The 25664-nt window shown below is 39.3% G+C and overlaps 2 protein-coding genes across 4 annotated transcripts; both read right to left on the reverse strand.

The window, feature by feature from the left end:
- Positions 1-860: 860 nt before the first annotated feature.
- Positions 861-1817, reverse strand: LOC145489514 (uncharacterized). The gene has a single exon (XM_081468497.1). It carries the CDS (start codon positions 1815-1817, stop codon positions 861-863), a length of 957 nt encoding a protein of 318 aa, XP_081324623.1.
- Positions 1818-2570: 753 nt separating this feature from the next.
- Positions 2571-25658, reverse strand: LOC145489133 (uncharacterized). Of its 3 annotated transcripts, none has more exons than XM_081468045.1 (3): positions 25023-25658; positions 13128-18440; positions 2571-10367 (listed from the first exon to the last, which is right to left on the reverse strand). In XM_081468045.1, the coding sequence occupies exons 2-3, from the start codon at positions 18436-18438 to the stop codon at positions 3469-3471; spliced, it is 12210 nt and encodes a 4069-aa protein (XP_081324171.1). In that variant the 5' UTR covers positions 18439-18440; positions 25023-25658; the 3' UTR covers positions 2571-3468. The 3 variants fall into 3 exon arrangements, with proteins under 3 accessions (XP_081324171.1, XP_081324170.1, XP_081324172.1); XM_081468044.1 differs by lacking the exon at positions 25023-25658 and adding an exon at positions 21348-21967; XM_081468046.1 differs by lacking the exon at positions 25023-25658 and having other exon boundaries at positions 13128-20930.
- Between the last annotated feature and the right edge of the window lie 6 nt (positions 25659-25664).

Consider the following 25664-nt stretch of genomic DNA (forward strand, 5'->3'; position numbering starts at 1 on the left):
AGCTTTTTACTTACAACCATATATATGAAAAAGAACCTATTACAACATAAGCCATTGGGAGGTCTTCAAAACAATTACGGGACCCCATACATGATAGACCACCTAAATATTTAGAAATAAAAAAAATATGAAGCCTATCAAAAAGAAAAACGTGGACACGTCACTTATCTCTCGCTAAAAACTAAATGCTCCCTCGCACCTTTCTTGAAATTGGCGATAGTAGTAGCCTGTTGGACCGACAAGGGTAGAGAGTTCCACTTGTCTACAGTTCTGTTAAAAAGTTAAATTTAAATAAATCAGTTCTTACAGAATTCTTCAGAGTACATTCATCTTTTCCCCTTAATGAATATTTATCAGATCTGAGAAAAACTGCGCAAGTGTAGCAGCTCTCATAAGCTTGTAATTTTATTTGTCGTCATTGCAGCAGCTGCTATTGTTTCAGGGCTGTGTGCATTGTTTCTGTTGTTTGTTTTATTTTTCTCTCAAGGGGTATCAAGCAATTCATGTGAGACCTTACGAGAGCTGCTACAGGACCCAAAAACTGTACGTAAAACTGATCAAAGGTCTCGTACAACGCGCAATTTAACTTGTGAATGTAGTAGATAGAGGATAATAGATGGGCGTACGTAGATATGGAATATGTCTTCGAGTGTTCAACTCGGTATCTCACGAGTGAGTGCAGCGAACGAGTGACGTATAAAGTTGAATAAGAGAAGAGATATTTCATGTCTAATAATAATAATAATAATAAAATATTTATATAGCGCCAATATCCTAAAAGTTCAAAAGCGCTTTACAGTTAGAAATATTAAAAACACTTAAGACAAATAAAGTAAAAATAAAAAAATGTCGCTAAAAAGTTATAAAAATGCCTTCTTAAAAAGAAACGTTTTTAGTTTATGTTTAAAAAGGGACACTGAGGAGCTGTTCTTGATGTCAGACGGAAGAGTGTTCCAAAGTGTAGGAGCTGCTACAGAGAAAGATCTTGCGCCATATGTTTTCAAATTGAAGTGCGGAATGGAAAGAAGTTCTTTAGAAGATGAACGTAGCTGACGAGACGGAGTGTAAGGAGTGAGAAGATCACGAACGTATGAAGGTGCCAGATCGTTTAGGGCCTTGTACGTGATGAGTAGAATTTTAAAGATGATACGATAGTTAACAGGAAGCCAGTGGAGATTAAACAAAATAGGTGTGATGTGTTCGTGTTTTCTAGAGAGGGTGATGAGACGAGCAGCGGCATTCTGGACGTGCTGTAACTTTTTTAAAAGACAGTTTGGTAAGCCATAGAGTAGAGAATTACAGTTATCCAATTTTGAAGAAAAAAACGCATGAACAAGTATTTCAGTGGTGGTCGATGACAGGTACTTCCTTATATTGCTGATATTACGGAGATGATAAAAAGATGATTTGCAAATACTTGCAATATGTTCATTAAAACGAAAATGATGGTCAAAAATGACACCGATGTTTCTTGCTTTCTGTGACGAGCAGATGGTTTCATCGACGACAGAGATTTCTTGAAGGGTTGGTCTCGGTAGATGTTTTGCGGAGATCACTAGAAGTTCAGTCTTATCCTTGTTAAGTTTAAGACGATTAATCAACATCCAGTGATCAATCTCACGTACACAGCGCTCGATGTTGGACACAGCTAAATCCTTATCACTGGGTATAGTTGGCTGAAAGGACAGATAAAGTTGTGAATCGTCAGCATAAAAATGATAACTCAAGTTGAATTTTTTTACAATGTCTGAAAGGGGTGAAGTGTAAAGAACGTACAAAATGGGTCCCAACACTGATCCTTGTCTACAAGCAACCATGTATTATTTTGTTTATTATAGACATACTGATAACGATGTTTTTGGCTGTTTTCCGAAGATTTCCGACCACTTTCCGAAGATTTCTAAAAATTGTCCGAAGACTACACAAACGTTTCTGAACATTTTCCGAGATTTCCGAAGATTGCCGAAGGCTTTCGGGGAAGATCCGAAGATGTTTCGATCATACACCAACAAATCTAAGTACGGTTTAAGGGTCAAACACGACATCAGTGAAGTCATCGATATCTTCACTAGTGAGGATATGGAAAAGTCCCGGATGTAGTTTCGTATGAATTTTACGACTGCTGTATTTTCCAGTAAATAATACACATGAAAAAATTACTCGATTCTGATTGGATGAGAGCAGTGCAGTTCAAGCGTAACACCCGTGCAAAAAATGTAACACCAGTGTAAATTACACATCGTAATTCTGGATTATAATCGGCCGAAAGACAATAGGAAATTTTCTAAGCCGATGATATCACGTAAAATGATGGCGAAAATTTTCTACGGAAACTTTGAAAAACGTTTTCTCGAATAAGAAAAAAAAGGCTTCAAGAAAGATCTTCCGGCACTTCCCCCACGCGAATTTTTTCATGTTTATGTTATTAATAAGTAATCATACGGTTTTTCTCGTTCCATTTTGAAAAACTCACACGTGCAAATTAATTCCAAATTGAACTCGAAACCGTATGATTACCTGTACAAAACACTTATACCTATATAATAAAAAGGTTTTCCATGCGTAAAATTAAAGATAAATGGTCTGGAAAAGCTCAAGAAAAAAAATGATGTCGGGTCGTAAAATGCAAATGAAAAGTAGCTCAGTTATTGAATCCTACATATTTGACAGTTGAACAAGGGTTAAATTTTGATATCTTTATTGAAAATGCACTCAAATCCTAAGCTTATTTACAGATACTGTTTATAGCATAATCAGAAATGTTACTTATGGTTGAATAAGAAGTTCTTTTCTCCTATTTATAATAATGCCACACAACACGGAAGTGTGCCTGGAATCAGATCTTTGAAATACAGAGCCTTGTGCACACAAAAAACGCCTTTAAATATAAATTCGTATACAAAATGGTACAAAAATAGCGTTCGAGTTAAATATATTAGTAGCTTTTTTGTACAGAAAATTACTTTTTTCTCTCTTGAAGTTATAATTACTTTGTAAAACTTCGATAAATTATTTATTAAACGTAATGTATCTTAGTTGACTCACGTATCTTGCACACATGGTAAATAAGTGAAATCCTTCATCGAGAAACAAACTAATTGCCTTGTTTGAAAATTTCTAAACGCTCGGTCTTGCACTCAGGGTAAATATGTGATATCCAGCGTCGATAAACAAACTTTTTGCCTTGTTCGAAAACTTCAAAACGTTCGGTCTTAAAAAGTATTGCTTATGATAAATTATTTATTAAACGTAAGGTCTCTTACTTAAGTATCTTATTGCACACAGGGTAAATATGTGATATCCAGCATGGACAAACGAACTTATTGCCTTGCTCGAAAGTTTCAAAACGTTCGGTCGTGAAAAGCATTGCTTGTGATGTTTTAACTGTTTTTGTAATATTATTTTCTTATAGTAAAATGTAACTCGACGGTTCAATTTTTCATTTGCAAAGTCGTTAATGTCTTTTCATTAATACGTTGTATATCCAGGTTTTCTAGTTCCACTTACTCTCTCGGAGAGAATATGCTTTCTCAGGGACTTCATGTCTTTCATCTTGAGTTTAAGAAGGTTTCTCAGTCGTTCGGATTCTTTTCTGCTTTGTTTGATGGCGTCAAGCAACTCTGATTCCTGCCTGGATCCAAAGCTTCCACTAAGCTCTCCGCGCTTCTGCAGCATGTTTTCCATCTGAGCGCATTTAAGGTCGGCATGCAAGCTGCCTAACTCGAGGTGATAACTCTCTTTCAGCATCCGCAGCTGCTCCATAAGGTCAGTAATCTGCCTGGTGCGCTCGTCAAGCTGGTCTTTCATGATCTCCAACACGTCACTTTTCTCACTGGTATGCATTCTAGTTGCCTGGAGACGGAGCTTAAGGTTGTCAATTTCCATGTCTTTGGACTCGAGCGCGAGCTTGGACGCAATTTCGTCAGCGTGACGCTGCTGTTCACTGGCTTCTTGGATGATCCGTACCTCTCGTTCCAGGGCCTCCACGCGTTCTTGTAAGAACTTGATCTCGTTCTCATAACGCGTGCGCAGTCGCTCAAGCTTCTCTTCCTTCGATTGGCTGGCGTTCTTTTGCTGTTCCATTTCGCTCAAGACAGACTTCACTTCTCGTTCCCAGCATTCTCTTTCGATTACATAACTCTGGAGTTTGCTATTGGTGGATGTAAGGTCGAGTTTCAACTCCGATTCCCGGTTGTGCTTCTGCGCCAGGTCTTTCTTCAGGAACTCGTTCTCTTTCTCTGTAACTTTGAACTTGGTGAGGCTCTCATTGTGCTCTCTTTCTTTGTCCTTTAACTCCTTTCCGAGCGACTCGGCCTCAGCTCTGAGCTTGCCAATCTCCAGCTGTTTGCGCGCAGAATCAGCGCATGCGCTACTCTGGACCTTGATCATCTGTCGTTTAAGATTCTCGATCTCGTGGAAGGAGTTCGCAGCTTTGCCTTCAGCAGTGTTCAAGTTTTCTTCCGATTTATTCAGCATCTGTTGTATGTGATCCTTCTGTTCAAGGACCCCCTTCAACTCACGATCGAGGATCTCCTTTTCGCTTTTTACTTCGTTCAGTTGACCACTAAAAGTACTACACAGCTCTTTTTCTTTCTGAAGCAATGCCTGAAATTGTGAGCACTCCTTCTTCGTGGCGTCTAATTGATGTTTTAGGATCTCGTTGGTTGCTTGAAGGCTTCCTCGCTGGATCTCGAGTTCTTCGCATTTCTCACGGGAGTCGTCTAATTCCTTTTCTGTTTTCTCTAACCTTGTAGCTTTGTCTTTCACACTGTCCTTCAGCGCTGTAATTTCGTGATCAAGGTTGGCTTTATCCACAGCTTTTTCCTTGCAGTCGTTTTCCAAGCTTGCTATGCGTTCGTCCGCTCCGGAGAGCTTTGTAAATAGCTCCGTCTTTTTCTCGTTAGCGGTGTCGTACAACTTTTCAAGCTCGTCGATCTTTAACTGGCTGGCGAACAGCTCTCTCTCTTTATCTTGAATGAGTTGCTGTGTTGCTCTTTCGTTTGCTTCCAGTTCAAACGTTCTTCTCTTTAACTGTAACATGTTTTCTTGGAGTGCGTCAGACTGTTGTTGACTTCCCTTGATATCGCTCTTTGCATCGACGATCTGCTTGCGCGAAGATTCCAAATCCTTGGCGTACCTTTCTTTTTCTTCCTCAGCGGTCTTCAGCTTGACCTTTGCTTCTTCCAAAGCTTCCTTCATATTCCACAGTTCTTTCTCGAGCAATATCTTTTCTCCCTTAGTTTCGGTAATTTCGTTATCCTTCTCTTTCTCCATCTCCACGCTTTTAAGTTTCAATGCTTCTAGGCGCCTTCTCAATCTCTTCACTTCGTCTTCTAATTTCCCCTTCTTCTTTTCTAAATCCTGGAGGTACCTTTTCACCTCCGATGCATTGTTCCTCTCTTTTTGAAGACTTTCGTCCAGACGCGCCATTTCGTCTGATTTGGCATTCAACTCTTGTTGGAGAGTTCTATTATCGTTGAAAGATGACAGACACGCCTTATGGAAAGAGTCCACTACGTCTTTCATTGATGTGTTTAAAGGTGTAACCGGTCGGGCGTCAACGCCATCAGTTCCCTCCTCATCATCTCTGGCCATAAACTCTGATGAAGGCAACTCAGCAAAGTGTTCACCGCTGTTTGTGGCTTTCATTTTGCGTACAACATTCATTTTGGCTTGCGCTTCAGCCAACAAATCTTCAATCTCAGCGTTTCGCTCCTGGAGCTCTTTTTCCAACCAGTCTACCTTCTCAGTAGTGAGATCAAGTCGCTCTTTAAGGTCGTCGTTTTCGGCGCAGGTTTTTGTCAGTCCATCTTTGGTCTTGGCAAGCTCGTTTGTCAGGTTTGTGTTCTGCAATGACAAATCTTCCAAAGCTTGGTCTCGTTTGGTTACATCGGCGCTGAAAACTCTCTCCTTCTCGCCCATAACTTCACTGGTCTGTTTAAGATCATCTTCGGTCTTCGTTAACGTTGCCTGAGTATGCTCTAAATCTCGCTCGAGGTTGCCGCGTTCTTCGATCACCTTTTGATGCAGTGTCTTCAACTTGTTCATCTGGTCGCTCCAGGCTGACACCTCTTTCTCGTTGGTTTCTCTCTCTGACTGTAGCGTCTCCTGAAGATGTTGGATTCGCTGGGCGCTAGTGGCGCACTGTTGTTTAAGTTCTTTGTTTTCCGCTCGTAAGTTGTCTATGGTCCCTTCAGCTTCCGTCAACTCGTTCTGACTGGTCCAATACTTCTCAAAGACTTCTTGTTTCTTCTCTTCCAGTGATCTCATCTTTAGCTCGTCGTTTTTCAATTCTTCTTGCAACTCTTCCACTTGTTTCTGCCTCCTCTCAAGAGCGCTTTTTGTTACAGAGAGTTCTTTCTTTGTTGTTAGCAGATCGGTCTTCAAATTGGCTGCGGTTTCTTCGTTGCTGGCGATGATAACTTCCAGAGCTTCATTAAGCGATAGAACTTTACTGGAACTCGTTTCTTTTTCCTTCAGCAGCTCATTACAGGCTCCCTCTAGCTTTGTGATCCTCTCCTCCGAGACAATCTTCTCGTTAACCAACTTCTTTCTCTCTTTTTCGCTGCCTTCATGGCTCTTGGAAAGGTTCCAATGCTTTTCCTTCGAGTCGGCCAGCTCTTCCTCAAGCCTCTTCATTTCTATGGCCTGTAGTTCCGTCTCCTTCCTCAAGGCATTTCCCGCCGCCTCTAAAATGCTGACTTTTTCTTCGAGATCGGAATTCTCCTCTCGCAATCTTGCCAGAGAGCGTTCTAAATCTTGAAGGTTGTTCTTGTATGTTTTGCAAACGGCGGCGTTTTCGTTCAAGTCAAGCTCAACTTTCTGCCGCGTGTCTTTCTCTGAATTCATCTGCTTCTTTAAATGGTCGACCTCTTTACGGGAATTTTTTAATTCTGCCTGTTGTTGCTGCAGTTCTTCTCTTATTCCATACAGCTCAGCTTTCGCTTCTTCTTTCTCCTTCAGGGCATCATCGAATTTTCCCCTCAGATCCCTGAGTGTCGCCTCGGTGTTTTCCAATTCCCGCGCAAGGGTTTGCTTCTCTGTGTATTCTGCCTCTAACGTGGCGATCTTTTTCTTGTCATTTCGTCCTTCGTCCTTCATCGCTCTTGTATTTGCCTCCAAATGTGAGATTTTCTCATGGCACACCAGTAGCTCTTTCTCGAGGGCGGTCTTTTTCTGTTCGGCTCTCAGCAGATTTGAATCCAAAGTTGACATTTGTTGGTTTGCGCGGACCAGTTCTGAGTGTTGTTTCTCCGCTTTGTTCTCGTACTCGCCAAACAGTGACTCAAGCTCAGTGCATTTGCTTTGTAGTTGAATAATAGATTCGCGATTTTCCAGGTTTTCTTCCTTCAAGTTATCGTACTTTTCTTTTGTTTCCTCTAGCAGGGATTCTTTCTGCGTCAAATCTTCCTTCAGCTTCTTAATTTCATCGCACAGCTTGTTAGAAGTGGTGGAAAACGAAGTCACCTGACTGCTAAGAAGCGCAAATTCCTTATTGATAAATTCAACATCTCGTTGGCAACTCTTGGATTCTACTTCCGGTACTTTAGCCTCGGAGCGGAAGAAGTCGAGATTTCTTTCGGTAGCTCGGATACTTTGTCGCAAATTTTGCATCAGCACCTCACTGTCTGAAGCAATGGTCTCGCCATCTCCTAGCGAAGGTTTCTCGTCCTCTGTTGTTTTCAATTCCTTGTTCAGCGCGCTCTTGATAGCTCCTTTCATCTCGCGGTTTAGATGATTTATTTCATTCATCAAGGTCTCAGCATTTTGTTGTTGAGCTAAAACCTTTCTTGTGGTGACGTACAGATCGTTTGTGAGACTTTGCCTTTCTTCCTCCAGTTCATGTTTGTTCGCTTCCAGTTGCTGAATAACTTTGTCTTTTAGGCTGACATCTTTCAGTACGTTCGCTTTCTCTAAGCGAGTCTTCTTCAGCAATATTTCCAGCTCTTCATTGTTTCCTTTTGATTCCACGAGGCTCTTTTCTAAGGTTTCGTTTCTCTTAGCACTACTCTCGTTTGCAGTCTTCAGCTTAGCCACCTCCAAGTTAGCCAGGTTTAGTTTCTGTTGCAGATTCTCTTCTTCTTGGATCGATTTCTTGTATCGTCCGTCCATTTCCGACAGGTCTTTCTTGACTAACTGCAATTCTTCGTTAAGCCGTCGGTTCTCTGAAGACGAATCAAACTTGTTCTTTTCCATTTCTTGAACTGATTTCTCTGCTTCCTTCTGCTTTTCCTCCGTTTTTTCAAGACGGTTTTTCGCTCTGTTTAACTCGTTTTGCAGTTCCTCACACTGATTTAAAGCTTCGTTCTTCTCAACTTCAATGATCTCTCTGTTCGCTCTCTCTTTATCTGCGGTTTCTTTGAGTTTCTTTATCTGCCTCTCTGTTTCAGAAATGGTCAACTCCACATCACACTTTGCTTCTGATAGCGCCATGATGTCAGTTCGCAGCTTCTCGTTTTCAGCTTGGAATGCATCGTTCGTGATTTCAATCTCGGCCATTTTCTCTTGGATCAACCTCAGTTCGTTCGCCAGTTTAGAACTTTCTTCATCGGCTCTCCGCAGATTATCTTTCAGATTTTCGTTCTCCGTTTGGAAACTTTCGTTGGATTTTTCCAGTTCTGTTATAGTCTGTTTCATGGCGCCGACCTTGATTTCCAATTCCTCTTCTTTCTTTTTTGACTCCATAATCGTCGCTTCCAAGCTTTTGTTTTCATTCTGCAAAGATTTCTTTTGTTCTTCAAGATTAACGACTTTAGCATTCGCTTGTTCGTCACGAATCCGTGTTGCTCTGAGTTCTCCTTCAAGTTCTCGCCTCAGTTTCTCCGATTCCAGGGACTGAGTGAGATCTTTCTGCAGCTCTCCATTCGCCAGTTGTAAATCAGCACATTCAGCTTGTAAGTTAGACACCAGTACTTCTAAATCTTTCTTCTTCTTCAGAACGACGTCAACTTTGTCTTCCACCGTTGCCATGGGAACACTACCATGTGCGGAAAAGAAAATGTCGTCGCGATCGCTCGGCGAGGCTGCAAGCTTTTTCTCAATGCTTTCAAGCTGGTTCTTCTGACTAGTACTTTCTTCAAGCAACTGTCGAGACAGGACTTCGTATTTCTTCTTTTCACTTGCTTCATACTCAAATTTCTCGGCCACTGATTTGGAGTACAGCTCCAAAGTTTTCTCCTTTTCCTCTTGTATCTCAACCTTCTCATGTAACTCTGCGAAGTCTTTCTCTCGGTTTTCCAGCGTCGTTTTCAAGAGGTCGGCTTGAGTGGACACCACGGCAAAACTGCGCTCCAATTCGACAAATTTATTCCTAGCATCGCGAGTCTCGTCCTCCAACAACTTGACTTTGTCTTCCAGGCCCTGGACGCTTTTTTCCTTGACAGCCACATCACTTTTCAGCATTTCGTTCACCTGAGAAAGATGTTTCGCTTGGCTTTCCTGTTTTTCCTTCTGCACGGTGACCTCGTAAAGTTTCCCGCGAAGTGCTTCGTTGTCTCGGACAACCGCTCGGAAATTCTCGATCATGGTCGGCATCTTGCACAGCAGCCCGGTTTCCTGGCCAAAACTTTCTCCCGAGAACGCGTTATCTGAGGCTACGGAGTTCGGGCTGTTGGGACCAGAACTGAACTCAAACGCGGACGTTAGAGAGATTCCCAGGGCTGAATCCGGCGACACGCTTTCATCTCTTCGGGAGCTCTTTCGCAAGTCGTCGATTGTTCGTGACGCGTTTAAAATCTGCTCCTCCATTTTCTCCTTCTCCTTCTCCGAAATTTCCAGCGCGGAGTCTTTCTCGCTCAGCCTTTTCTTTACATCTTCCATGTCTCGCTTCATCTCGTAATTTTGCTTCTTGACAATCTCGTAAGCTTCGTTTGCCTCCGAACACGCCGATTTTAAGCTAAACAACCGCTCTCGCTGTTTCTTCTCGTCTGTTCCCATTTTCTCTAACTTGATCTTCAGCGCGTCCAAAGATTTCATGTTTTCCATGCGCAGTTTCTCCTCTCGATAAAGGCTTTCATCTTTGTCTTTAACCAGTGAGCGCAGCTCGAAATTCTCTGCTGTCAGCTGTTTGATCTTGTCCTCTTTTGTTCTGACCATAGCTTGAGCGTCGCTGAACCCGTTCTGTAGCATGATCATTCGTTCGGTGGTATGCTTCAAATCCTTTTCAACTTTGTCCTTCTCTTCCCTAGTAAGTAGATATTTCAACTCAGCTTCCTTCAGCTTGTCTGAGACGCCTTGAAAATCTGCTTCCATCTTGGCCTTCTCCTGCCAATCGAAAGATTGTTTCTGTACCTCCATTTTCAGTTGCTCCACCTCGATCACCAACCTTTCGTTCTCGCCCTGCAGCCGTTCGAAGGAGTCGTCTTTCGCTGAAAAGAAAGCGCGATTGTTAAGTACCTGGCGGAAGCGATAAGTGCTAAGACAAACAAACAAACAAACAGTCAACAAATCTAAAGAGTAAACTTATCTGCACCTCGCTATAAACAAGCTAACGCTGGATGAATCGCGTCCAAGCTGTTATCAATAACTACTAGTCATTGTTCTCTTTTAATCCAACTGGGAATTCGGTCTTTAAAATAATTGGCGTTCTTGGCATTTTGATTACAGTTGAAAAAAGAATATTGGCTGTAAACTCGTTGTCACTCAATTTAAAAACGTGTCTCTGTTTTACGTCAAACCAAAATTAATCGTTCTGTTTTCTTACGGATGATCTCATTTGAGCAACTTTTACCTAAGTTTCAGACATTGCACGAACACAGGTCCTTTCATAACATTTTTTAGCGTCGTTAATCAAAACAAAAGCTTCTTTTTAAGCCAAACAGAAAACGCGTGCACTACAAAGAGACCAAGAGTTATTCATGCAAATACAGTGACCATGATTTAGTTAATCCTGGTACTTAAGCTGGCAAGCGTGATAAAATGATCTAGAGACTTTCATAAACCTTTCATTTCACTTTTGAATAAAGTAGTTCACATAACGGTCGTTTTAGAACAAAGTCAAACTTTCCTTTCTTTGCAATAACTTTGTTTGAGACTGGCGAGCATTATTTTAGGTTTCGCAATATAATATTTCCTACAAGAGAGGACCATATGTTACACACGATTCATGTAATTATAGATGAGAATAGCTTTCCACGCACGGCTTCGTTTTTTACTAGCACATGAAAATTATATAAACGCATAAGTACTAAGATTGTACCTACCAAAAATTATGAAAACTGAATTGCTATCTAAATACAACAACGATGAATTACAATGTAATTGCTCAATATTAGCACAGTTCACAACTGGTAAATAACTATCTGTATATCCTCTGTGAGTGAGAAAATTAGTTAATTATTTTTTAAAAGTTTTAAAATAGTTCTTTCTTCGTTTGTGTCTGTAAATTTCCAGTGTTTTCGACAAACATTTCTTAGAACGAGCCCTTATGAAAAGGTTTTGCGGTTTTCTATTGTTTTCGCGTCTGTTAGGACTTAAGAGTGACAATCCTTTGTTCAAGTTTTTTTAACTTTTTGACACCGCCAAAGATTAAAGGAATAATCAACAACATCAGCTGATTTTGTAAAGAACCCGCAAAACATGTCATCGACGAAAAATGTGGTTTGTAGTAGAAGAGACAGCTAACAAATTCCGAGGTCGCTGCAAATGAATGATTTATTGAAAGTCAGTCACGTTTTGAAGGTTGCGCCATTTGTTTGGGTGTGTTTTGAAAACTCGTGAGTAATAAATGCCTTTAAGATAACTGTATTCGAGAAAAGAAAGACATCACTAATAGTTTTCCAAAAAAATTGAGCATCAGGCCCAAACTTTATATCATATTATTTAGTTATTTTGTGTAGAATCTACTCGAAGCAGTCGAAACTCCTAGCAAATACAGGCAGCTGATGCAAAGCGCGGGAAAACGTGTTCCGGAGAGAGTCATGATTGGTTTTGGTTTTACTTCTGAATGGATGACAAGGTGGCGCGAATTTTTTAAGCCAAGAGCATAGGGAAGTATTGGGAAACCAAAGTAAATGCGAATATTACTTTCGACACTCAAGTTAAAACTGCTTTTTGCACAATAACTAGGGATTTTAATCTGTTTGAATGAATAATAAAAAGTCAATGTTTCAAACCATTAATTTCAATTCAATAAGCCAAAAAATGTAGTTAGATTTCAACAGTTTTTACATAAAAGAGTAAAATATCTTGGAACGTTTTTGGCTGCCACCAATTGCAAACTGTTTCATATGCAAATAGTGAAACCCAGGTGAGTCTTGCCCAGGTCAGTGAGAACGCAATTGTAAGGGCATTGAATGAAAAACACATTCTTTGTTTCTAATCACAGGGCAATACAAAACTAATTTCTGAGAAATCCAGAGTCAACATGATAACGCGTGTTCCGCATTTTCATATCTGTGCTAAACCCTTTCAATCGTCATCATTTTATAAATCATTTAGTTTAATCATCCAGTCACTAATGTCTTGTTATCATTTGAAGAGCACTGTTCTACAAAGTCAAACTTTTAGTGCTGCGTTCCTACTCATCAGGCTAAGTTGTTTTCACTTGAATTTTCTTAATTCATGCTAAAACGTACTAAAAGTGTGGCTGAAATAGCTATCCTTACAGTCAACTACTCGAACCGGGCCACTTGGAAAAGAGTTAACCAATCAGAACGTTACTTGAGATCAAAGGATAGCGATCTTTTTCTCAAATTAATCAGTGACATTGAAATATACGAAAAATAGTTCTTAACAAAATTGAAACCCAACAAAGTGTGCGAAGTGTTGCGAACCTCTAAGGAAACTTTCCCATTTGTTGACTGGTTAGTTTCGATCTTAAACTTTGCATGTTTTTCAAAGGTTTTCGTTTAGTTGTCGTAAATGAGTTTTTAAGCTAATTTTTCGAGAGAGATTTTATAACTATGATAATTCGCCGTCAAGGGCCGAATCTCTCAGACCTCCTCAGAGTGTATATAACGCAGAGGAGTCGACAGTGTTTATGTTTTCAAGTGAAACAGACCGCCACTTGCCGTCACGAGAGGTTGTCAGTCCATTGTTCTCAGCTTACGCTTTGATTGGTTAGTTTTCTTCCAGGCGGCCCGGTTGAGTAGTCTCACTGTAAACTGACATACTGTTAAATTTCTTACCTGCTAATGTAGAGTCTCTTTCCCGAAGCGTCGTACTTAAACTCGTCTCCAGGCTCTCAATCTGGCTCGCCTTTACAACCTTTTCCTTGACAAGCTCTCGCAGCTCTTTCTCTTTATCTACCATCTGTTGCGCGTTCTTTTCCAGAGTTTCCTCGGTGTCCTGTACACTGCTCTCAAGAAATTGAATTTGCTGTCTGAGTAGATCTAATTCTTTTTCCTGGCTTTTCTTGACATTCCTTAAGTCCTGCACGGTGTCTTCTAAATAGGCTTTCTCTTGTTGAATATCCTTCAATGCGGTTTGAAGTATTTGCAACTGTTCTTTGAACTCCACAACTTCATTCCCCAAGTCCTCGATGATTTTGGGATCGTCAACTATTTCAGGACTGCTCTCGGGTAAATTTCCAGCTTCGACCTTTATTTCAGTTTTTCCATCAACTGTGTCAAAATCGACGTAATTCCCTTCGCTCTTGCTATGACTTTCTTGAATCTTTTTCTGGGGTTCCTCGTTCTCCCGTGCTATTTGCTCAATGCGTTGGTCTCTCTCAATAATTTCTTCCACCTTTTGCTCTAGGTTCTTATCTTTCACACTCAGTTTTGTCTCCAGCACTTTAATTTGTTCTTGAAGACGTCCCACTGCTGACTGTTCATCCATTAGTTGTGAAATGGTTCTGCTGTCTTCTTCAGCCTGATTTTCCAAGTCTTTCACCTTCTCGTCAGCGGCCATGAGCTGTTTTTTAAGATTGTCAATCGTAATTTGTAATTTGGAGTTACTAGTTTCCAACCTTTCCTTTTCGAGTCGCGTTTCTGCCTCTTTTATTTTGTATTCTTGCATTGTCTCTTCTCTTTTGCTAATCTCACTTTGAAGTTCAATAGTTCGACTTTCACGTCTATGTTTTTCTTTATTTCTATCTTCGAGCGCTGCCTGCGTATCTAAAATCTGAGTCTCATAACTTTCGATGTTGTTGGTCGCAGTGAAGGTTTCTTCTTTATTCTTCTCGAAAGAATTTTTCAGATCAGATATTTCTGCTTCATACTTGATAATTTCCATCGTTGCAGCGAGATTTTCTTTCTTCTCCTCTTCGAGCGAAGCTTGTAGATCTGAAATTTGCGTTTTATAACGTTCAATGTCACATTTTAGATTCTGGTTTTCTTCTTTAGCCGAATCTAGATACTTCTTCAGGTCCGAGATTTCTAATTCACACTCCTTGATTATGTTCGCAGCTGCGACATTTTCTTTCCTCTCTCCTTTAAGCGACTCTTGGTAATCTGTAATCTGGCTCTTATACCTTTCAATACCGATGGTGGCAGTACGATTTTCCTCTTTAGCCTTCTCCAAAGAATTCTTCAGATCCGAAAGCTCAGATTTATATCTTTCCATCGTTGTTTTGGTAGCACGATTTTCTTTTCTTTCCTCGTCGAGCGAAGCTTGCAAATCTGAAATTTCGAACTTGCACAACTCGTATTCTTTAGATACGTTGGAACTTTCTTTTCCTGATCTGCTAAGTGAAACTCTTAACTCAGAAATTTCGTCTTGATATCTGTTAATTTCTTTCACGTTCCAACTGTTCTCTTTCTTGGAATCTTCAAGTGACGCTGTCAACTCCTCCGTTTGATACTTGTACCTCTTAATGTCACTATATACACGCTCGTTTTCCTTCATTCTTTCATCAAGCGAAGATCTCAAATCTAAAATTTCAGACTTTTTCTTTCGAATTTCTTCTTCGGCATCGACCTTCTCCTTTCGTGTTTTGTCAAGCGAGGCTTCCAATTTCGAAATCTCTGATTTGTATTGTTCTCTTTCATCCATGGCTTTGCGGTTTTCTTGCTGTGTTTTTTGGAGGTGAGATTTCAGTTCGATAATTTCGGACTTCTGCAGTTCAATCTCCTTTTTAGAGGAATTTAGCTCTTTCTTGGAGTTGTCCAGCGATGATTTCAATTCTGCAATCCTTGACTGACTATTTTCACTTGCTTTTTGTTTCTCTATTCTTGTTTCATCAAGTAATGTTTTCAGTTGCAAAGTTTCAGATTTGAAACTTTCAATTTCCTTCTTTGCTGTTTGAAATCCCATCCTTGCTTCTTCAAGAGAATTTTCTAAGTGCTTAATCTGAGAATTGCACTGAATAATCTCCTTAGTTGACTTTTCGTTTTCTCTTTTTGCTTTTTCCAACGAGGATTTGAGCTCCGATGTTTGGGATTTGAACAGTTCACTGTTATTTTCAAGATGACCTTTTTCTGTTCTTGTCCGATCGAGGGACGCTGACAATTCTGAAATTTGTGATTTGTGTCGCTGGACATCTTCTTCGGCTCTTAGTTTTTCTTTCCTTGTTTCCATCAACAAAGTATTCAAATCTGACACTTGAGTTTTGTACTGAAGAACTTCTCTACCAGCGCAATCCTTTTCTTCGCTTTTTTCGTCCAGGCAGTCCTTCATTTCGGAAAGTTTGGTTTTGTACAATTCAATCTCTCTTTCAGCTTTCCGCAGTTCATCTTCCTTTCTGTATAGCTCTGTTTCCAATTCTCTACCATGCTCTTCTGAAGCTGCCAGATCTTTCTTCATGCGGTCAATCACCGACTCTAACATTGAAATATTTTGCTCGTTCTTGCTTGTTCGCTCCAAAGGTAGCTCATTTGGGACGCCGCGGCCGTCTTCAGTGTCAAAAACAAATTCATGACTGAGGCAGTTCGTCTTACTTGCCCTCACAAGCTCTTCTAATGAACGACCTTGTTCAGTGGTCATGTTCTGATTTTCCTTGAAATAATTGTTGTTGATGACTTCATTCGGTATAGGTAACACGTGTTCGTCTTTCTGGTGTTTAAAATTCTCGAGAATTACTTGTATCTCTTGATCTTGTTTTTTCAACTTTTCTTGAAGTTCCTTGTTTCTCTTATCTGCCTCTGCCTTTTCCTGTCTCGCTTCCTCAAGAGACTTCCATAACTCCGATAATCTCTTTGGTGGGTTGAAAGGCGCATTATCTTCACCGTCTAAGTAAGAAGCTTTCTTGTCGTCCCATAGTTTCTTGATTTCATTTTCAAGGCTCGCGATATCTCGACCTTGTTGTTCCATAATTGCCTTCAGCTCTCGATTCTCTTTAGTTAAATTTGCTATTAAAACCTCATCCTTCTTGGAATTTTCTGGTGTGGTGCCAAGTTCTGCTTCATCGATGTCAACTTGAACCCCCTTTTCTGCTCTCTGTACTAACCGCACTTCGGTTTTGCTAACTTTACGCTCAACCTTGTTGGCAAAATTGACGGTTTGATCCAAGGACAATCTTCGTCTTACACTGCGAAGACTTTCAAATGATCGCATTCTTTCGAGCTTTCGGTGTCCACTTCCGCCCACTTGTACTCCTTTATCGACTCCCAGGGATCCCGTGCCCGGCACTCTGTTGGGTTGCGTGACACTACTGCGTCTTACGGCTAAGAGTTCCTCCTTTAAGTTTGCTGGTTGGATATTAGGAGTAAAGTTGAGTTCCACTCTGTGTGGTCGATCTTTAACTTTATCTGGTTGTGCTATTTCCTCCCGTTCCCTTGACGACAGTTCGTTCTTAGTAGTCTCTAATTCTTCCTTCAGATTCGCCGTTTCTTTCTGAGCTTCTTTTAACTGCTCTTCCGTCAATGAAATCCGTTTTTCCTTTTCTGTGAGTTCCTGTTCCATTTTCTCGTTTTCCAAACTTCTGCTTTCCAAGAGGCTCTCTAGGTTGGAGAGACTGGTGCGAGATTCGATCAGCTCATCTGAGAGCACGAGTTTCTCCTCCAGCATGGCCGCCATTTTTTGCTTCATTGACAGTATTTCACTCTCCATGGGTGAAATTGGGTTTGTGGAATCTTCACTCCTTCTTTCCATACTGTTAATGGCGCTCTCAAGGTCTAACTTCTCAACTTGCGATGTTCTTCGGGCTAAACTGATACTTTCAACTTTCGTATCTGCCGTGGAGAACTTCCTAATGGATCTAAGCTTTTCTTCGTCCTCCCTCTTTGAAACCTGAGCCAATCTTAATTCGTCTGATAAATCTTTGAGCTCGGCTTCGAGGGCTTTAAGCTGCGTTCCTACTTTGTCCTCCAATCGCTTCGACTCTTCGACATGTAAAGATTGTATCTTTTCCAAACCTTTAATCTGATGCTTCGCCTCTTGCATCAACTTGGACATTTGCGAGCTTTCCTCGTTCTCTCGTCCCAACCGAGATTTCAAGCCTTCTGTGAGTATTCTCTCCGTAGCTGTGGTGAGTTTTTCAACCGGGAGACTTCTTGTATCCTGGACTTTACTTTGCCTGCTTTCAAACGCGTTCTCCACGTCTTTCCGTAGGCTTTCCTTCTCCTCTTCTGATAACAAATACGATGTCTTTCTCATCTTTCTCGGGGAAATCAGTCCGTATTTCTTGAACTGTAAATCTTCTTCACTGTCTTCTTGCATTAGATCTTCGAGCGCTTGCTTTTGCATTTGAAACTTCTTCGACGTCACACTATGCGTTAAAATCTCATTTTGTAATTGCTGAAGGAAATACCGAAGCCTTGTGCTCTTGTCCACGCTGGTTTGCAGAAGATGAGCGTACTTTCGAACGGCTTCCGATCGCTGCACCCGAAGTTCCCCGACTTTAGTTTCCTGAATCCGAAGCTTGTTTCGTAACTCGTGCATCTCGTTATGAAGTTTTTTGTTCGATTCGTTCATCATCTTCACTTGCCTTTCCAGAATCTTGTTCTCTGTCTGCAACGCAGTTGTTTTTGATCGTAGTTTTCTCATTTCATCGTTGATTTTATCATTCTCCTTTCGTCTATCTACCAGTTCTTGATCCAACAAATTTATCTCATGACGGAGATTTCCGATTGTTGTGTCTTTTGCTTCCGATAACCCTTTCTCGTTCAAAAGGCTTTCGTTTAGCTTCTTGATGGTCTCTCGAGCTTCCCTCAAGTCGTTAACAGTGTTAACTGGAGATGTTTTCTGGACTAAGGACATTTTGACTTGGACAGCAAGTTCCGAATTAACTTTACAATGTAAAGAATCTTTCGGTTTGCTTTCAATTTCCTGCGAGTCTCTTTCGCTTCTCAATTTCCACCTTTTATTTCTCTTCTCTTGTTCTCCAGAATACCCCTCTGTGCTATCCCTTGTTTCTCGCTGTTCTTTACTTTCAAATCGTATTCTCAATTGCTTCCCGAGTTTTGAAAAACTGGGAATCGTTTTTGTTGTCACTGAGTTCCCTCTTAAATCGAGATTCTCTCCCGCTTGGCTCCAAGGCAGAGATTCTTCAGAGCGAGACTCACGTATCGCCTGCCCGTGTGATAAGGATAGTTCGTGGACTGTACGATGCTGGGACATGTCTGTGAAACATAAGACAAATTGAAGAAGTTAACAATAAACGTATATTACGTTTTACCAAATATATGTAGTCTCTTTTGTAAGAAAGAGCAAAATTTCTTTACTTAAGTGTGTGCTTCTAGAAATACGTTACCACTGCTGGGTAATTTTGGCGTATTATGATTTCTAATATTTAATTCTACATTTCTGCTCAGTGAATCGTGCCGAAAAAAAAAATTGATGTGGAAAAATTAGCAAAAGAAGCCACTCACAGTTGCCCCTTAAAAAACAAGTGACAGAGTAATCGACAACGATAGCTAAAAGGCGACAAACGATGCTTATTACATTTATAATCAGTTTTGGCGTTCACAGATTTTCGAGTGTAAGTAGTCAGTAGAGCATATGAAGGGATTGCGAGCAATACTCTATTTGAATCTGACGGAAAGTATAAAACGCTTGAAAAGTTACCCGTTCGCAAAAATTTAGCTTAGTATATTATCAATTCAGTGAAGCCTTTGGAGTAAATTAACCGCTGCTTTCATGCAGTATTGACGGTTGTCTACACTTTATAAGTATTTCAGCTACAGTCTCCCTCATTTTGCAACTGACTGTACTTATGTTTTGCACATTTGAAGGCCGTCGTTTTTTGAAAATTTTACCTTGCTTTTCGTTAGACATATGGCAAGTGTTTTCTCATATGGCCTCCGACGAAGGAGAATGTTTTCTTTACAAACTAAACTCCAAATAAATCGCGGTGTTATTTGGGCAGACACTGGCCTGTCTGATCAACCATGAACAAAACTGATGTGTTATTTAATATTGTGACTACCCTTGGGGAACCGATTGTCGGAGACCTCGCCCGCCAACCTAAAAATAGCGAGCTTAGGACGGATTATCGCTCCTAGACGACAGTTTCGAATTCAATAACCTAGAAGCGACATTTGAACAAAGCGCTGGATTTTTGAAAAAAAAAAAAAAAAAAAAAACACATGCAGATGGGCTAATTTAACTGTATATGAATTTAGGATATAAAAGTTAGAGTTTAATTTAACATCAACTCTCCTCACTTCTGCAACGTAACAGTTTCTTTTATAGAAACTATTTTTTTTATCATTATTAGCCTACGTGCCAATTTGGTTCCAGTTTACAAAATATTTAGAACTGACATCTAGGCTTTACGTTTCTGTTATAACGGCGATTTTATAGATATTATCAGAAAACCGGTCAAGCGACTAAACGGAAAATTAACGTTAAACTAAATGAACAGTTAAAACTATTGAATATTTTTTAGCTGTAGATTTAGCACATAAACGTTTTACAACGCACAAGTTTACACACACATGCAAAATCTTTAACCTGGTGCTGTTTTTATGTAGGAGAAGGTATATCCTTCATGCAATTTTGTTTGGAAATTTTGTTTGAATTTTCACCAGCATTGCAATCGATTCAAATTTAATTGCTGGGTCGATAAAACATTTCTTGAAAAAAGAGCACAACATTCAAGGTTTGCAATCTTTATCAAACTTGATTCCCGACTTGTTCAGCGATAGCAAAACAATTCACGCTCGACAGGACTTGCTCTTTGTCTACCATGACGGAGTAACAGACAAAAGTGTTGCACTGAATTGCTCGGAACATTGCCACCGATTGGTGACTGTTATGTTAATTGTTGATTCTTATCACCGTGATAAAAAAAAAATTCAGTTTATATGCTCGGTTTATTTTTGTGTATTTCACAAATAAAGTCTTTCACTCTTGTGTCTTTCTGGGGGAACAGCATGAAGCTAGAACACACAGTGTTAGACCGAAGACCTATGGCATTGGAACATGTTTTACTTTACTAAATTCAAACAGCCCTCGTTACGCAATTCTTTAAGGGCATGACAGCACTCATAAAACTTTCTTACATGCAAAATCTCATGTCAAGAGCACTGATGAATATTCTGTGTAACTAACATTTTGCCCACACTTCAAGATAAATTAGCGTCTCAAAGAATTCAAACACAAGCGTCGCTTATAAATACATGACCCTCGTTTAAAATACCACAACGAATTATGCAATTTCAACTGTCGACCCTACTAGCTGGATTCTATGAAGATGAAGTGGAATTTGGTAATATATCTTAAGTAACTTTACTCGCTGTGTAATTTTCTCGTTTTACAATCAGACACTAGGTCTCTTTAGAAGCCGAACGCAGATACTTCAACTCTCTTTGACAACAAACCGACCGCGTCCTTTTAACTATCACGTGTGTTATATCGTGTCTCAATCCTTTAAAGTCAAGAACAAAGGAAGAAAAAGAATTTTTCCTTGACCGCGTGCGGTTTGGCAGAATTACGAATTCGCGATAAATTTTGAGTAACGAAGTGTCATGATTTACTTATATTGTTCAATTTGTCTGAAAATCGAAGGTGAGCCGACAGCAAACAATATCTGCAGTGACTCGTCAAAGCTATCATAAGTAATCTCTTCAAACAACAACAGAACTTGTTAGTCCAAGGTGATTGCGCAAAAGCAAGTCACACAGATTCGTATAAATTGTTGTCACTTAAAGTGCAACTTCAATAGCTCTACGCAGACATCTTATGCCTGGTTTTATATATTCCAATAAATATTACCAACACACCGTTATATTAAGAACAAAGAATTATAAAATGCTTTGTTTACCTAATTTCAATCAGATAGTAGTGTTGTAGTTTAAAGCACTTGTTGTCTAGAATCTTCACTCACATTTGTAATCGCTCCACTCCGGAGAAAAGAAAACTTGACCCAGGAATCTTAAAGTTTGATCTTAGGTTTTTCAGCTCAAAAACATGCTGGGAAGCACGCTGTTAAAATTGTTTCATGCGCTACACACGGAAACAAACATAGCTGGTTGCATTTAATACAAAGTACTTTATACGAGCTAGCTAAACCAAATATTACTTACATTACATCCTTGGAGTGCTTCATCGTGAGTTCAGCGCAGTTGTTCCAAAGGTTCGTCGACGTTTTTTCTTCACTTAAGCTATGTTCGTCTTTAGATGACGCCGAACAAACCGGCGATAAATGGGCCACTTCGATTTGAAAGGTTACAGCTGAATTCCTTAAGCCCACTACGCATAAACTATGAGTGCATAATTGATGCTTGGTAAAATCAACTTCGTAATTGATTAACCGGGTTGACAGAACTCTTAAGTTGACCATCTCAACTTCGTTTTCTTGCTCATGTCTGCTCCTATGAATCTGTGTCTTTTGCAATGTGGTCAAATTTTTGAGGCGCTGTACGCTAGAAAATTGTTTACGCTTCAATGTTTTTACACCAGTTATGGTAAAAAGCACTAATGATTATTTTGAAGCACATGGCTGGAACATTTGGCGCGTTCCGCGTTCTCATGGCGGGAATTTGATAACATAATTGGCCAATCAAAGCCTTACAAACTGTTAGCAGTCGATCTTGTGCCTCTATAAAACACAAAGTTACAAAAAAAATAAAGATGCTTTCTATGGAATCGAAAATCTTGTTGTGAAATAGCTATATTTCAAAACTGTTTGATAAAGAACAATAGGTAAAAATGTTATCATTCTTAAGGGTCAGAAGGCATGCTGAACGTGACAGAAAATTTCAAACGCATCTCGACCCTCTCTCGTCATTTCCTGTTTCAAACTGTTCGCTTGAGAGCTTGACCTACGAAACAAATTGATTTTACTCACGAAAGCGTTCAGGTCAAACATTTCGCGCTTTTATTAGTTAGCAGTGGATAATAGGCGAGCTGTTAAACAATAAACTGAGACAAAACAACTCTGTTAATTACACTAAGAATTCCGTTTGCGTTCGCACCTAAGCGTCCTTAGCCAATGAAACCACGCACCAACAATTACCAATTGTTACACATCAATGAACTCGACTGGTGGCAAATGAAATCTTATGCAAAAAAATAATAATTAGAATTTATATGCATATATCGTATATATATCGTGAACTGCAAAGCGAAACACATGGAGTAAAATTCACTCGCAAACAAGAGAAAATCCTCGTTGCACCAATTTTGCGTGGAAACTAAATTCACAAGGTTTTCCAAACTTCAAAATGGCTATCAAATGGCGTTGTCATGACGACCAAAATTCAAACATTCGTCGCCACAGGCGAATGCAAATATGATGAAGAAATTTAATTGCAATTGAATTAGCTTGATTTCGTTCAATTGCTTTCGTTCGCTTGATTTGTTGTAAAATGTAGCTGTTATTTCTTTTTGTATCTGTATTTATGTGTATTGGTGTCAATTTGTTTGTAATGCCTTGGGTCTTTTCTTCCGCTCTTTTTTCCGCATCACGTCTAGCCTCGTTTAGCGTGCTTTACGGTTTGTGATTATTTTGTTCGTAAAGCCTGACTGAGAAATAATAGTTCAATTAATAACAATCTAATGATAGTAATAATAATATCGTAATATCGTTGAGTTCAGTTTTTCTATTTTGACTGACTCCCCATTAATTGCATTCTGCTTGTTTGTAAAACCTAATTGAGAAGTAATAACAGCAATCTAATAATATTAATAATATCATAATACTAGTTTGTTGTTGTTAGACCCTCGCTGAGTTGTCTCTAAGTCCTTGCCGTGAATATCAGCTCAGTATTTTTATTTTTTACTCATCCCCCCTTTATATCTGTATTTTGTCTGGCAGCGTTTAAAACGTTGAGAATCGTTTACACTGAGATATGTATCTCCTTTCATTTCAGCAATTTTTTGCTTGTCATAGTTTATCCAAATACGTTGGCGGGCATGAATCAAAGTGAAAGAAAATTGAAGTTGTGAAGTTTAAATTAGGTGGACAAACTTGCCAAGTTGAAGCTTTAGTGAAAAGATTGTTTTACTTCAACAAGGAAAACGGATAGGCCCGCATTCAGAGGATATTAGAGACCTCTGTAGGTAGGCTAAAAGCGGACACCGAAATGGCCAATATTTCAATTTACGGCCATTAAGAGTTCATTAAGAATTAATGGTTAGTAGATAACAGCTGCCGATGTCCACACACTCACATCTAGATCATATTTTTATCTGAGGGCCTACATCGGGTGTCCGAGTGTAAAATGTTGCTACATTTTCACGTCTTATGTTTGTATTATGCCTCACCTCCCGGTCCATTCTTGATATTTTGACTTATATTACCATTTTGCTGTTTTTGTACTTCAGCAAACTAGTGATTCGAGATTATATTCCCTTAGATACGTAGGCCATTTTGTTTAATTATCAGACATATTTTTTTGAGGCGTGTTACGAAGTCAGTTCATGTAAAGAACGTACTGTGCTGTAACGCTCGATTTTCTCAAATGACTACATAAAATGCCTGACGAAAAATATCTGTCACTTATGTTGGGTACAAATAGCTGATTATCGAGAAGTTTTTTTTTTTTGCTTTATTTTCTTAATCAAACAGACATGCATTTTTAAGGCAGGAGACAGTTCGTCTCTTGCTATGGTCAGGTGATATGTTTTTAAATAGAAAAACGAAAACACTCTTAAAAAGCTGTCCAATTTTTGTTCTTTTTGTTGAATTTATTCAACGCTTAATGGCATCGTTTCAAATTTCAAATGTCATAATTTTTGCCCTAATTTCGATACAAGTAAAAGGATACGAAAACAGGATCTTCTGTGATGGAAGATTTTAGCACCCACGCGATAAAATCTCCGGCCAATGCATTAGAAAAATTATTTCGTTGAAAAGTTTGCGGTGGTAAACAAGTTTTGTTTCCTGTTATGCTAAAGGACACGGTCCGAATATTGCATCTGTGTTCTCGACTTTTAAACATTTTATCAGCGTCAACCAAACATGCATAATACTAGTAATTGATCCTCAAATTGTTTGCATTCGATTCGTCGGTTCTTGACAACTATCGACCGTTTTACTGGTCATTAAGCGGCTTATTTGAATTTCCAATAGCCTCTTCGAGGACTTGTTCTCAGACTAGGAGACTGCAAAAACGCGAAAATATGTCCATATGCAATTAAGGTTAATACCTCTTGGATTACAATGCTTTCTTCAAAACACCGTGAATTTAGATCAAACTTTATCATTTCTCTGCGACGACTAAGTTTCACTTAAACACTTATCAGTCAACGTTGGTTTTATTTAAATACTCAATTTATGTATTTGTACAAGCTTCCTCATGATTTATGGCGATTATTATCATGGTCGATGTTGGACTGAAGTTGTGTCACAGAAAGAGATATTCTTGTATAGAACGAACATTATCTTGGCGAAAAAATACAGTGTCACTTTGATTTATACCAACTACATTAATTTCTAGGCCAGGCAAGCTTGATCAAGCTTGCACATTGTGATACCACTTTGTCGACTGGCGTTTATTCACTGAAATCCAGCTAATCTTCTATTTACAATGCGGAATTGAGTTAACAAAAACATTCAGAATTTCTACGGAGAGAAATCTAAAAAAATCTGTCTATAGCACTGAAAGAATATTTGTGTGGAGACGAACAAGGAAAAACTCAACGAAATATCTAGGCTTAGCCGACAATTAAACCGTGTATATATGACTAAATATTAGTGCCATTACTTTACAAACACATTTATTGAAGGAGAAAGTATAATTTAGCCATCTACTTACCAACAGTGCTCGATCGGTTCTGTAGTCGAGAAAGATTCGTGATGTTTCTTTGAGAGCTGTGCTAGAGTGTTGTTTTAGTGCGGTGCCGTGCGAAACCACTAAATACAAGACTGATCTGTCACTCAATATTGTGTAGTTATGGACTCTTAAAAGCCTTCATTAGCATATTCATGAAAGAGATATTTTTTTCCTTTGACGTCGAACTCTGCGTGGTTTCTACTATCGCAAATATTATTCATGACTCTTGTTTTGAATTACACGTATATTAAAATAATAATAGTCTCTCCAAAACAAAACAGAGGAAAGAAGTGCTTGAAAAGTTGATAAGACATCGTGTAAACATTACACTTTTACACCAACCAGATATTTCTCTTTCAAATTTGAGGGTTTAAATCTTACATACTAATTAATCAGATCAGTAGGATCCTTTAAAGACAGGAAATTTATCCCAAGGTAGACAGTTTGTAGACTATTTTCAGTTTTAGTCCTAACTTGTTTAATTAACAAGCCGACCGTTTATCAGCACTGGAAATCGAACATTAAATTGCCTATTTTTGCCCTGAGGTATTTCCAAAGATTGTAATTTAAATTTGCATTTAATATCAGTAATTGTTTCAAAATATAAGTTCTAAGAATATAGTA

The sequence above is a fragment of the Orbicella franksi genome, chromosome 6 (assembly GCF_964199315.1).
Source record: "Orbicella franksi chromosome 6, jaOrbFran1.1, whole genome shotgun sequence".
In the NCBI taxonomy this organism is placed as follows: domain Eukaryota; kingdom Metazoa; phylum Cnidaria; class Anthozoa; order Scleractinia; family Merulinidae; genus Orbicella; species Orbicella franksi.

Coding starts and splice junctions, on each gene's coding strand:
- LOC145489133 (XM_081468045.1), bottom strand. CDS start 18,438: ATGTCCCAGCATCGTACAGTCCACGAACTATCCTTATCACACGGGCAG. Junction 10,368..13,127: donor AAGAGACTCTACATTAGCAG/GTAAGAAATTTA, acceptor CTTTCTTTTCAG/CGAAAGACGACTCCTTCGAA.
- LOC145489514 (XM_081468497.1), bottom strand. CDS start 1,817: ATGGTTGCTTGTAGACAAGGATCAGTGTTGGGACCCATTTTGTACGTT.